Source organism: Chenopodium quinoa, unplaced genomic scaffold (assembly GCF_001683475.1).
Source record: "Chenopodium quinoa cultivar QQ74 unplaced genomic scaffold, ASM168347v1, whole genome shotgun sequence".
Lineage (NCBI taxonomy): Eukaryota > Viridiplantae > Streptophyta > Magnoliopsida > Caryophyllales > Amaranthaceae > Chenopodium > Chenopodium quinoa.
In genome coordinates, this window is record NW_018743292.1 from 1,815,845 (window position 1) to 1,830,142 (window position 14,298).

General features: G+C 36.8%; 1 protein-coding gene across 1 annotated transcript; it reads right to left on the reverse strand.

Annotated features, from left to right (window-relative positions):
* Window positions 1–290: 290 nt before the first annotated feature.
* LOC110736269 (DDT domain-containing protein PTM-like) lies at window positions 291–13,659 on the reverse strand. Its single transcript, XM_021916445.1, has 9 exons — window positions 12,129–13,659; window positions 11,423–12,031; window positions 8,445–9,417; window positions 6,982–7,264; window positions 6,764–6,888; window positions 5,256–5,716; window positions 3,904–3,932; window positions 2,496–3,203; window positions 291–2,280 (listed from the first exon to the last, which is right to left on the reverse strand). Exons 1-9 carry the CDS (start codon window positions 13,406–13,408, stop codon window positions 662–664), a joined length of 6,087 nt encoding a protein of 2,028 aa, XP_021772137.1. The 5' UTR covers window positions 13,409–13,659; the 3' UTR covers window positions 291–661.
* Window positions 13,660–14,298: the final 639 nt, after the last annotated feature.

Genomic DNA, 14,298 nt, shown 5'->3' on the forward strand with positions numbered 1-14,298 from the left:
TACAATTTCCACACCAGATTTTAGCAGAGCTTTTAAATATTCATTTTTTTTTATTTGGCAAGTAAATTTTAACAGTGTTGCAGCCTTTTCATCAAGCTAAAACAACATGATGATACTGCATATTAGAGATGAATGTGATAAAAGAGAGCAGAAATCAACTTGCCACATGATTGTCATATCCATAGCTGTAGAACTAAAAAACGACCTGTTAAAAATTCATTTGAGAAACAGCCTCCTTAGGAAAAAAAATAATTACGACATGTTAGAGTAGTCAAAATTGCAAAAACAAAGGTTTAAATTATAAATTTTCATTAAATTACGAAGAATCAACAAAGTATTTATCATTTGATTCTGCTGTAAAAGCTATCCCTACCTCTAAGGTTTTTGTATCTGGTCACATGAATCAGAAATGAGGTGACAAAATCATGGAGGTATCCACAACCCCCACTGCTACAATTAGTGTCGACAAGAAACTGCAGCCTCTTCCTTTATGTGATTAGAGGCCATAAACAAAATACCTAGGTACAAGAATAATGAACAACGGGTATCATCTATCCTTTCAGCTATTTTTGGATTTTCTGTGTCCATCGGCTCCATCCCATAACTGAACTGATGTGCTGAACTGTCGTCCAGTTAGTAGTGTTAACTGTGATCATTTAGCTTATTGCTTTCTTTCCAAGATGCAATTCTCATCAGACTCCGTAAGCAATTTAGACTCCAAATCAAGATCTTGACTTTCAATTGAACAGGATACAACTTCCTTGCTGGTAAGTATCCCGTTCACAACTCCTACCTCAGGATCTACAATCAGAGTCTCATCCTGGCAAAGATTTCCATCACAACTCGGTGCTGAATGAACTTCAGAGGATCCTTCAGTGCACTGAAGCTGTTGTGCACAATCTGTTTTCTTTTGAATTACAACTCCAGGTAACCCCGGAACATCCAGAGCCTCACTTGAAGATTCATTGAAAAGAGGTTTAACTTCTCCTGAATAGGATGCAACCTCCTTGCTGGTAGGTGACCCATTTTCTACTCTCAATTCAGAACCTAACATCAGAGTATCATTCTGGTCAAGATTTCCATCACAATTATGAGCTGAATCAATCTCTACAACACCGGATGAACCTTCATTGCACTGAATCTCTATCGCGTCTGCTTCCTTTCGAACTACCACAACCTTAGGTAAACCCTGACGATCCAGAGCCTCACTCACACTTTCAATAAAAAGATAATTATTATCCTTTGAACAGCATACAACCTCATTGCTGGTAGGAGACCCATTTACTTTTTTCAACTCAGAATCTAGCATCGGAGTCTCACCCTGATCCTGATTTCCATCACAATTCTGTCCTGCATGGACTTCTACGACACCGGAAGAACCTCCATTGCAGTGAAATTCTAACACACAATCGGTTTTCTTTCGAACTGCAACAACCTCATCCAGAGCCTCACTTGAAGATTCAATAAAAAGGGTACTAACATCCCCCGAATTAGATGCAATATCATTGCCAAGTGACCTGTTTTCAACTCTGGTCTCAGAACCTAACATTGGAGTGTCATATTGGTCATGAGTTCCATCACATTTTTGTTGAAGCTCTAACAAACAATCTGTTGCCTTTTGAATTGCAACAACTTCACGTAATCCCTGGGCATCTGGAGCCTCAATAGAAGCTTCAGTAAAAAGGGTACTGTTGTCCTCTGAACAGGATACAGCCTCCTTGCCAAGTGACCCGTTTTCAACTCTGGTCTCAGAATCTAGCATTGGAGTGTCATATTCGTCACAAGTTCCATCACATTTTTGTTGAAGCTCTAACACACTATCTGTTGCCTTTTGAATTGCAACAACTTCACATAATCCCTGGGCATCCAGAGCCTCAATAGAAGCTTCAAACAAAAGGGTATTGTTGTCCTCTGAACAGGATACATCCTCCTTGCTGGTAGGTGACCCATTTACTACTCTCAACTCAGAATCTAGCATCAGAGTCTTAACCTGATTAAGATTTCTATCACAATTCTGTGCTAAATGAGCCTCTAAGAGACCAGAAGAATTTTCATTGCACTGAAGCTCTAGCACATTATCTGTATCCTTTCTAACAGTAACAACTTCTGATGATTCTTGAGCATCACAAGTAGCTTCCATAAAAAGCATACTTTCATCCCTTGATTTGTCAACAAAAGGACAAGCAGGAGGACTCCTATCACGGCATACGTGGCATTTGAACCCTATAAGACTACCAATATTTCCTTTGTTAAGTCCAAATGCATTACCATGGAACCAATCTGCAAACAAGAACTCTCGTTCAAAAACCACAATATGTATCACAGAAAATTAACTTAAAGCCATTCAAATTAAAAACGTAATCAAGGTTCAGTAAAGTCTAAGTACATCACCTCCACATATTTCACAAGAAATACACATCAAAGCTGATGTATATTTTTTAAAGCTATTCAAATTTAAAATGTAATCAAGGTTCAGAGAATTTTAAGAACATCACCTCCACATATTTCACAAGAAATATACATCGAAGCTGATGTAGTTCCTTGCTGTGAGCAGAGAGAGCATTTTGGTTGATCATCAATCTCAGCAGAGAGTTCAGATGGCACAAGGAGTTTTCTTCTTTTAAACTGTATTACCCGCTCATCATTTGGCTTCCTAGATAGCATAAGGCCGTTTATCCAGAATGAATGGAGAATTTGTGTTCTTTTCTTCTGCCAGGAGATGCCCTTCGGGGTTTTCTTTGATGCCATATTCCTACGCTTATTCCTTTTCCTCTTTTTTCCTCCAGCGGAACTATTGGTATGCAGAGTTGTACATATTGCTTTCCTAGCAGAACTATTAGAATGCAGAGTTGTACAATTCGCTTTTCTAGCAGAACGGCGCAGAGTAACACCTGTAGAGACATTGGTAATTTTCTGTGATGGAGACTGCTCATGGGACAGCATCTTTTTAGCATTTCGCAGAAGCACTTTTCTACGACTGCCTAAGGGTCTTCCCTTCTTCCGAGGCTTAGCCCTCAATGCTGCAGAGTGCCCTTCACTGACAACCTTCACATTTTTCGCGGCCCGAAGTTTACCAATTTTCCGTTTCCCCAGATTGCTTTCTTTCTTTACATGCTTCCCTGCCCGGCATTTGTGGCATGTATATATGCATCCAGAAGTAATTCCCTCTGAAGACTTCATGACATGTCTTTTATGAAAATACCCTAAATATGAATGCCGATTTGTCAAATTCATCCAGATATATGAAGCAAAATTTAAATTTCATTTAAGTATACCAATAAAACCAACCAAAAATGCCATGCACCCATGCAAGAGCCAAGGACACCAACAACAACATCCATAACAGTTGTGTACAAGACTACAAGTACCAAATCAACAACAAAATCATACATGATCGAAAAAATTTAAGCTTCATCTACAAGACAGATATTGTAATTTCCCTAGGAAGATTTAGCATAAAGAAATCACTATCATCCAGAAGTAGAAAGAGAACTTCAAGAGAAGGGGGAATAGAAAACAATCCTACAACCCCAATACAAGAAAGAATACATAGAGATATAAGCATGTTCAAACAAATATCAAAAGATTACTATTGTAACCATCACTCAAAGTGCAGAATTCAGCAACGCCTCCAAAAGTTACAAGTCCATTTCCTTTACATAAAGTGTATTCTTAGTAAACAACGATTGCTTTATATATCAAAGTTTTGTTACATGCAGTAAGGAAACGACACAAGTTAGTCTATACTTCAGGCTCGAAGTTGTCTTCTACCATCAGTAATAAAATACAAGGACATGATATGAATCATGATATTGATTTCTTCGAAGGAGTAGTAAGCAAAGACATAACGTCATAACCACATCAACCATCATTCACAAGCCATTATCAAAAAAATTTACGTACCGTTGCAAAGTTGACAGCTCACAGCTTCACTGAAAATGCAAAGAAATTTGCATCAGTTCTACAAGAAATCATGATAATACAGAAACCATTCACAGAAATATGCTCCCACCAAGCAAAAGCAAGAAAGTTCTCATCTTGTAACAAAGTACCAAACTCACATGACATCAGATATTCTTTCAAGTTATTCCAATAAAGAAACGACAACACGACAACTTAGCGATACTGTCTCAAAATATACAAGAACACTTCAAAATCACAAATCATCTTTACTATATCATACTCACACAACATCAAATAAGTGTGAGAGATACCCCCAGACCCCATTAAACTTTGGTGTTTTTCAAATATCAATTGTATGACAGATTCAGGCATCAATGCAAACTATATGCAGAAGAAGAATAATCATACTTTTATTCATGTGGCAGTGGCTCCAACAAAAAAAAAAAAAAAAGGAAAAGTTATAACCGTACAGTATGCCAACCAAATGTGCAGAACACAGTATTCAAACCTAAAGTCCAGAATTGGAAAAGAAAGATCAAAAACTCAAATCCCACACAAAGAGCATGTCCCCAAAACAAAAGTTCAGTTAAGCAAAGACTCTAAACCTATCAATCTATAAATTTCAGGCCAAAATGGAAGGTAAATGATGTGAATTTGAGTAGCTCCGTTAAAATAATCAAATTCGGCATTTTTCTTTTACATATAGGCAAAAACAATTCTAGAACAATCTAACAATGAATCCTAGATTACATGGAAAATAAATACCTAATAAGACTAGGACTTCTAAGTTCTAAAAATAATGATAATACATGTTTACCATACATGTAAAATCCATCTTAAAGGGACTAGGAAAACCGTGTAGGACTCTTAAGTAAACATTTAAAAGATATGACTTATCCTAACTAGATTAGGATTAAGCCTTAGCTTCCTTGTACGTCAAAAGTCCTTTCCAACCCAACTACCTCACATCAAAATAGACATGTAACCAATATAAGAACCCAAAACAACAGCATATAGAGTGTACTCAGTATAGAAAACCCAAATATGATGTCAACTTTGATTCTTTAGCGAAGCTACTCAAATTTACATCCAGAAAACCAAACTCAAGCAGGAAACAGTTATCTAGAAGAAATACAAACAACCAAAAGACCTGAATTATAATGTTCCTTGTTGACCACACAAACAGGCAATATCATCAAATATAATTTATTTATTTCCCCATATCCTGTTCTGTTGTCAATTTAACATCACCTAATACAGTAGTCCTAAACAAACTATTTTAGCATTCCCAATTCACAACAGAGCATAAGAGAAAAAATAGATGAAATTTTACAAGACTGGAATTAATATACCTAATCAGCACATTCTTGTTACAGTGTCCACATTGATAACTGTCAGCCCTTTCTGCTCTTGAGAAAAGATAGTCAAAACCTTTTTCCCTCGAAGGCTTCTTGCACACTTTAACACCTCTTCGGAATTTATTGTAATTTTTCTTACCAGCCTTGCGGGTTATTCTTTTCTCCTCAAAACTCTTCAAGAGATATAAAGGAACATACACTTCATCCAACCAATATTTTTTCCTCTCACAGTCAGATTTTTCAAACTTTTGCCCATGTTTAAGAACAACATCTGGAACACTTCTTCTCTTACCAAAATCCAAAAGATATCTTGCAACTGTACCTTCTAAACACTTACGCCTGACTATGACTTTCTTAAACAGCCTGATCGACTTTATGGAGTTCTTGTCCAATAGAGAATGAGGATGAGTATTCTCAATATCATCCCAGCGAATAACCAGGTCAAACTCTCTCACCTGAGCCAACAACATATAACAAGAACTGGCTTTATAGGCATAAGCATAAGTAAAGCTGAAGCACAAAAGCAGTTTACTCTATAAATTCCACAGCCTCAACATATCATAATGCGCTGGAAAGTAGTTTACATCATAGCCATAGGCATAATCACATGTGAAACTCGAAAGTTAAATTACATAATCAGTACATAAACATCAAAAAACAGTACTAGGGCTGATACTAGCACAAAAACGTTAAAAAACATGTGAGGACGTTTTGGAAAGGGTTGAAATGTACTGGAAGAGATTACAAAAAAAATGCATAAGATTTTTCACTTGTCTACGTAATCTATGCAAAACTGCAATTTCTATGAACATAAAATTTGACAAAAACTTAGGTTGAAATAAAAACAATTAGAAAGAAATGAGAGGAATTGCATATCGGACGGCATAAAAAGCTTATGTCGATGGCATCAGATACTCAGATCTACTTGCAGTGGAAAAAGCAGAGCAAGAGCAAAGAAGCATGTATCTGTTTCATGATAAACTGTAAACGTTAAGAGTCAGAGTTAAATGAGAGTAGTAGTTAGTTGACTAGTGCACTAGTCAACAAGACTACATAAAGATTTTATACTCCATCTGTCTTTCTTTTTTCTTTCTTTTGTTTGTTTACTACATACCCTTTTTGGTAAGACTTCCCCTTAAAATGACTTTATTGCCATCATGAATTGTGATAAAGGACCACCAAGGTTTCATTCTCTTACTTTAAACTATTTCCACAAGTTTCTCCATTTCTTGTTTCCATGCAACATAGGCTTATAACGATTTAACAAACATTACCATTTAGATGCACTCAGTTAATTTAGAACATCAGAGGGCTTGAAACATCATGTAAATTTTTAAAAACAGAGTTTTTTGAAGCATCTGAAAGCCTGAAACCACCAGGTAGATTCTTGATGTCTCATTTCAAGCAACATAATAGTAAAATTGGGATAGACTATAAACCTGGAGGATATGAAAGGCTATTCTAAGACTGGGCACAAAATAACAATTGATGAGCAATATTACCTGCAAAGCCAGCTGCTCAAGACTTGTGGATGTTTCTACAGCAGCCCGCCATGCAACACATTTAGTTCGCCTAGCAATTTCAGAAGCATCAGGATATTGTATATCCGGTAACTTCATGCAGCCAGCTGCAATAAGTCAGGCTTCAACTGAGTTGAAAGACATGTGATTCCTAAAAGTGTATGTAATACTGACCTCAAAGAGCCAAAACATAAGCATACCTTTTCGGGCCACTTTCAAAGCCAACGAGCGAGGTATGCCTTTACAATTGAATAGACTACGAGAAGTCTTACCCCCTCTCCACCAAAAGAAAACTAAACCACGACCAGCAGTTGAAGATTTATTCTCAGTGTCTGCATATCTAACCTTCTTTCTGCTGAGACCGTTCTTTGAAGTTGCACGTGAACTGGCCACAAAGTGAGAAGCTGAACCCATAGTAGTAACCAAGTCAACATGTTTCCACCAATCAGCAGAAATAGCCAAAGGACGTATACTGGCCTCCAGCTGCATGCACAGCAACAAAAATAAATACCAGAAATTCAGAAAATGATGAAGGCAAAATTCCAAACCAATTAAATCTCTGAAAGTATGAAGAAGGAAATTCACAGATAAAGCTAATAATTACTAGATTAATCTACAAAAGGAAGCAGTATAATACTAATAGTTCATCACTTCATTGAGCTACTCCATGTAGGTCAACAAACTCAAAAGGATTGGAGCACAATATGACCAATCAGATATAAAGCATCCCTGGCAAGCAAAAAAAATGCAAACAAACAAAATGTTCAGTTACATAAAGTAGTATTCACTAATACTCAAAGTATTCAAACTGGATAACCTGCCAATCGAATAGGTCTGAAATATCTATTTCCAGTTTCAAAATGTTGATCCATCCAAACTATAACGAATGCACCTGATGTCTTGAAAGGAGCCCTTTGTGATAAAATCTTTGCCCCCCCCCCCCTCTTCCCCCCACACGTCACCCCAAAGGAAAAAATATTCCAGTTACAATAAGTCAATAAGATAGAGTGAATACGACTCTCTGGAGCTTAAAGCGACAACTTTGTAAATAGCAAACACTGACTTTCTCTGTCACATTCAAATTAGTTAAATAGCTTTTCCAACAGTCTTGTATATGATGGTGTAAGTCACCCCAAATTTAATAAATGTACACCCAAATCAAATAAAAGCCAGCCCTTTTGAAAACTTGGCTTTAATGCAAATTGGATTGACATTTATGTAATTCGGGGTGGTAAACTGATAATTATTAAGTTTGAGGTGACTAAGCTTGTTGTATACAAAACGCTTTGCGAAGTTTTAAACTTCAACTCATTGACTAACTGGTCAGTGAAAATTAGATAAGCTAGCATTTGTAAATTGGATTGACATTTATGTAATTCGGGGTGGTAAACTGATAATTATTAAGTTTGAGGTGACTAAGCTTGTTGTATACAAAACGCTTTGCGAAGTTTTAAACTTCAACTCATTGACTAACTGGTCAGTGAAAATTAGATAAGCTAGCATTTGTAATACTTCATATAAAAATACAATATAAATCTCAAAACTTCTTCCAGAAGATTAGCCTTTTTTTTTAAGAATTTCTAAAAGATAACCTATTGACCTATAATTCACATTTTAAGACTGAAGATGTTTTTAAATCAGGATGTGAGAGAGAAAACACTACCGTAAGCAGAGGGAGTTTCAGTGAAGAAACATCACATGCTTTGAGGACACGTTGACGCCAAAGCTCACTGTATTGAGGTCGCAGCCATGGACCAGAGAGAAGTCCCCGCAGGCGATCTTCCATACAAAGAATGTAGCAAATGACATCTACAAGATGTCCCTTCTTATTCCTTTTTGACAGGATACCATCAATTTCTTCTTTAAGAGCATCTGAAACAGATATACCATTCGGGATACTGAATAAACAACCTCTTCCTTCAACAGGAAATCTGCAACAGTAGCACCATCCACATTTTTCTGTCTGTCTCTTCCTATTTAGGTCTTGAACAGTAGTCCAACAAGACTTTACTGACTTCTTCAGAATAAACTTCAACTGAATTGAAATGATCTCCTCCTCAGTCTTAGGAGCATCTTTACCAGTGGGTTTTCTCAATAATTCTTCAACAACTGAAGATGCTGTCCGAGCAAAGCTATAGCTATTTAGATAATTATCCCCAGATTGCTCTTGTAACACATCCTCCTCTTTAGCCTTCAAAACGGATCTACCTTTTCTTGCAGGACCTTTTTCCTTCCTCAGTTTAGAAGATGAAAGCTTCTTTCCAGATGTCCCTCTGGCAACCATATTGGACACAGGTCTACAAGATTTTTGAATCAACTCATTCTCCTGTAAAACTTCACCAGATCCTTCGGAACTTGTAAGTAGATTGTTTGTTTCTCTGCAAGGTTTTGCAGTATCTGAACCAAGCAAGTCTGCAGGTTCAGAAATTTCAGAGCCCGAATGACCAGAATATCTTGTATTGATGAATTTTTTTGATTTCCTTCCATCATATTCAGTTGGGAAGGCCCAATGTTGAGAAATTGCACTTAGGATTGAGCTGTATAAAATAGTAGATGATTGCAGAAGTTGAATAACATCACTGAGGTCATCTTTGTGGTAATAACTACATACAGCCTCAGCATCACTGGAATCTGACCTGTGAATTTAATAACATATCAATACAAAGATATGTTTAAGGTAAATAATTCTCTTCTCCTTCCATCTCTATCAGTAGAATAGCAGAACAAAATGAAGGAAAACCAGATGATGTACCATTAAATGTTGAAATTTTGCGTGAAATAGGGAATATGAACATAAATGTAACCACCAGAGTAACAGAGACACAATAGAATCATTAAACATGATCCTGTGAACCTAAAATTTTTCAAGAGTTACATTTTATTTAAAAGCTTTTCCAACAGATGTCTAAAAAGTAAATCTCTTACCCATCAGAATATTTATTGTCATTGGTACACACTACACAGTTGCCCAGATATTACTGTTGATCAAATTCCAGACATCAGAACAGGTATTGGAGTCTTCTTTGTTCAGAATTCATAACTACAGTTTGAAGTTCTTTCTAGTCAACAGATAAGATGTCTTTAAAATCTTATAGATTTTCCCTTAAATTACAAGTACACATAAGCCTGAAGGCGGCAGCTCTGATGAGTGAGATATGAAGACTTTCTGTGAAAAACATACTGAGCTTGCTGGATAGGGGATATAATGAGAAAAATATATATCCTCAATGAAGACTCAAATCCCAATAAATATCCTATATGCCATCCTGACAGAACAAGTGCTTACAGAAGAAAGTGAAGAAAAACCAGTGAGAAATGGTAATATCTCCAAGTAGTAAATACTCCCACAGTCTCACTGAGACTATCAGCCTAATACTTCATGCCTTGCTATATGGTTGGTCATAAATCCTGAGGTGGACACGAGGAAGAGATCAATAACAGTTTGTCAAATCTTGGATCATTAGAGTTTACCCAAAAACATTGTGGAGACCTTCTACTTCTACAGAAAATTAAAAGGAAAAGAAGACAAGCAGAATTGTGGAGATACCCAAAGATATATATTTTTTCTTCAAAAGGAGCACCAACTTCCTTCCATTGACCACCAAAAAAGACAACCATGATGAAAGGAATAGAACCATAATAAGATTATTGCAATTTATCTCAGAACCCTACCTCTTTCAAATTATTCTAAACCCTGAATAAAAAAAATATAAGCTTTAGATCCACCCACATCCTTGAGAGGGTGTAATCAACCAGCAATTTAGCAATGATATCTACACCATAATTCAGAGACATGTAAAAGCCACTTACCCTGTCAATGTGCAGTTTTCAAGTCCAGTGTCTTACAAAAGTGACACATGCTCTATATTCAAGGAAGAAAAATAAGAAACGCTTTCAAAAGTATACAAGGGATTTCTAGGAGTAAAAGCCACCAAGGTACACCGTACACTTAACATTTTTCCAACATCTACGCGTACAACACTTCTTCAAAAAAATGGAGCTCTAAGAATTCTACAACCAGCAGGAAGAAAACTTCAGAAAGAAAAGGCACTCATGCTTTTCAATCTATGTTCTTTTAAGAAAAAGGAATACATCAGTTTTGAATTCTTATGCTACCAATTTTGTGTTCAATCATTTTTCCAGTTATGTTGTTCAAAGAACTGTTACATACTACGTATCTTATAGAAAATGAAATTTACTTCTCAAGTTTCCCCCTTGATTTAAAAACAACATGCTATGAGCTACCTAAGGAGTACTTATACCCTAAAAACACATTTACTATGCAATCTTTCTGGATGAATAACAGAAAATAACAAACCTTGCTTTTGTTGATGGCACTTTGTCATGCTCTACATTGATTCAAAGTACTTGGAAAAAAATCATTAAAGAGGTCCATTTCTTAAGTAAGATAGCATATCTACATTCATTCTGTTTCATCCTGGTAAAAGTAATAGTAAAATAAAGCCAAGTTATATACTATCAGCTTCTAACCACATTGGTAACATTTGTAGCAAAAAAGTTATTCAGAAACTAAGACACAGCAACTCTAAAGCCAGACCAGGTAGATATATAATATATATTCAGAAAAGCTCAGTGTAATAAATATGGTAATTTAACTAAACGAAATTCCAAGGAGCTTACACCAAAAGGTAGTCAAAGCAGCTGAAAAAAAGGCGTCCACAAGTATCAGTTCCAAGTAACTCTGCACCCCGAATGAATTTCTGAGGTTTGTTGGCAAATTTCAGTTTGCCAATCACACATTCTGGACAGTACCAGTTACCCTCTGGCAAAAGACTGCTGACAATTCCAACACATTTTGAATGATATGCAGCTGGACAACCATCACAGCATATCAAGTTCCCATCCATCTTACAAAGGCAACACTCATCACTGTTTCCATCAGCTACCTCTTCTTTCATGCCCTCACTTGGGCAAGAGTCTACAGGAACATCTAAAGAGGTTCTCCTTTTCTTATCATTGCACACCGTTCGACCAGTATCCATATTAGCCTCTGCAATACCTGTCCTTTTACTAAGCTCTGATCTAATGGCCTCAACTTCAACAACATCATCACAAAGACAACGAAGCAATTCTATCTTCACCTCTGCTGGGTTTTTGTAGTATTCGCCCTCAAATAGCTTCAAGTGATTGAGAGAAAAACCAGGTTTTAAACCAGAACCGTGAATAAGTAGATATTCAACCATAAACACAGGCCAGGTAATTGCATCCAGAAAATCCCAGTTCAAATTCCTATCATTATTAAACAAAGGGTAACAGTAATCAATCACAAGGTCGATTTTTTATTTGCCAACAATCTTTAATATTCAAATTGAAGTGTAAACTTTACCTCAAACAAGTGGATGCAGATTCACATCCCTCACTTGCAAGCAATTCCAGATGTTTTCTCAACGTTTGCAAGATGGCGACATGAATTAAGTCAATTAATTGATTAGATACCCTGCTCTTCAATGCTGCTACAAGATCCTCCAATTCAAAAGGACTCAAGTATAATTTGGTACTAAACGACCTAAGGCAAGCATATACAGAGAAAATATCTAACACAGGAATTCCCTCTAAATTTAAATTAGCTGAAGACGGTGGCAGTTCAATCTTAGGAGGAGGAGTTTGAGGTTCTATGATTTTTTCCAGCATCTGAGGAGCAGGCTTTTCTTCAGCTTCATCAATAACCCCTGACACCACAGACATATCATTCACTTCATCTTCTACCACGGCACTGGAAGCATCATTCTCATTTACAGCAGCAGCCTTTGTTCGTCGTGCACTTCTTCTCAACACAGTTTCTGTTGGAGTACTTAAATTCTTCTGCATCTTTCTCCTCTTCCTACGACCAGAATTTCCATCCTGGCATTGATTCGGTGTCACAGCTTCCACACCACCTCCATCTAATTGATAATCACAAACCCTACTATTTACAAGATTAGCATCAACAGCACTGACATCCCCATCTTTCACTTCTTCACCTAAACCTACACAAGAATTGATATTTATTGCCCCATTCTCCCCGTTAACGCCCTCGTCATCAATCCCTAAATTCAAATCGAACCCGCGTTCTATCCTCCCAACTAAACCAACCTTTTCAATCCTAGTGTCATTCCCATCAAACCCATCATCGTCTACACTCAAATTCAAGTCAATACCACCCCTAACTTCCCCATTTTGAACCCCATCATCGACATTTAACCCGCGGTTCAAATCTAAATCGTCATTTCCGTCAATACCATCCAAATTCCCATTAACATTAACAGAAACATTAAAATCATTCACTTCAGTTCGACCTAATTCAGGCTCAATAACTAAATTCTGTCGCGAATTATCAACTTCCAAACTGTCAGAAGATTTACCTGGATCATTACGACGCCGTTTCTTGGGCTTCCTCCCAACTTTTTTTGTCGCAACTTTCTGATTCCCAGCAATTGAGTTAACAGCAGCAACAGACGAAGAAGAAGAGATCAAACGAGTAACCTCGGACAAATCAGCTTCCTCGGAATCGCCGTCTTCGTACAAGATTTTGAAAAAACCAGTTAAAGAATCGTATGATTCAACAACTCCTTCAAAAACCCCAAACCCTTTGAACTCCTTCGACACAGTTTTTCCCACAAATTCCATTAATTCGATGATTGGGAGTAAAATTAGGGTGTTGAAAAGGGGGAAATTGAAAGGATCTGCTGCAAGTGCAGCAAATCAACCCAGAAAAACGCCCAAAATTTTTTGACAGAAAAAAAAAATGAAAAAAGAAAAGGAAGGGGGAAAATCAAATGTTAGTGGGGAAAGAAAGAAAGAGGTTGGAGATGTTGGACAACTCTAGGGAGTGTAGCGAGTTTGTTGCACACTCTCTCTCTCATCCCCCAAGGCCCCAATAGTGTGGAGATTTGGTAGTATTTTTTAGGTCTCGTGTGGATATTAAAACAATAAAGCGGTTAAAAGTTAACCCGACATGATAATTGCGATATGAATCGGACACAATATGTGGGTCAATAAAACCTTTATTTACCTATTGATGTAAGCTAAATAGCTAATCAATATAAGATTTAGTGTATCATAAATGGATCAGGTTAGTGCTGAGATGACACAACAATAGATGATATTGTTTTTATAGCGCCACGTGCAAGGCATGGCGTTTAATAAATTTACTATAACATAAATGGGTCAGGTGAGTACTGAGATGACATGACACGATATAACATGTTTGATAACTCCACGTGCAATTTATGGTGTTTAACAAATTTGTTGTATCATAAATTGGTCAGATTAGTAATGATATAACATGACACGACATAATATGTTTGATATCTCCACGAGTATTGCATCGTATTTGTATGGTGTATTAGTGTTCAACGAAAATGGTTGTAGTTGGTTGGTATGCATGGTATCTTACCATACTCTCTCGTTTTAGAAGACGCATTTTCATCATTGTATGTATTTGTAGGTTTTGAAATCTATCTCGTAAAATTTTGCTTCCTCTAAGTTTTCTTTAAATTTGTGCATAAAAGTGACTA

Bases quoted from the DNA above. Each gene is read 5' to 3' on its own strand.
- LOC110736269 (XM_021916445.1), bottom strand. From the start codon at position 13,408: ATGGAATTTGTGGGAAAAACTGTGTCGAAGGAGTTCAAAGGGTTTGGG. The intron at 9,418-11,422 runs GTAAGCTCCTTG...TTAAATTCACAG, and splicing joins TGCTTTGACTACCTTTTGGT to GTCAGATTCCAGTGATGCTG. The intron at 3,933-5,255 runs GTATATTAATTC...TTGCATTTTCAG, and splicing joins AACAAGAATGTGCTGATTAG to TGAAGCTGTGAGCTGTCAAC.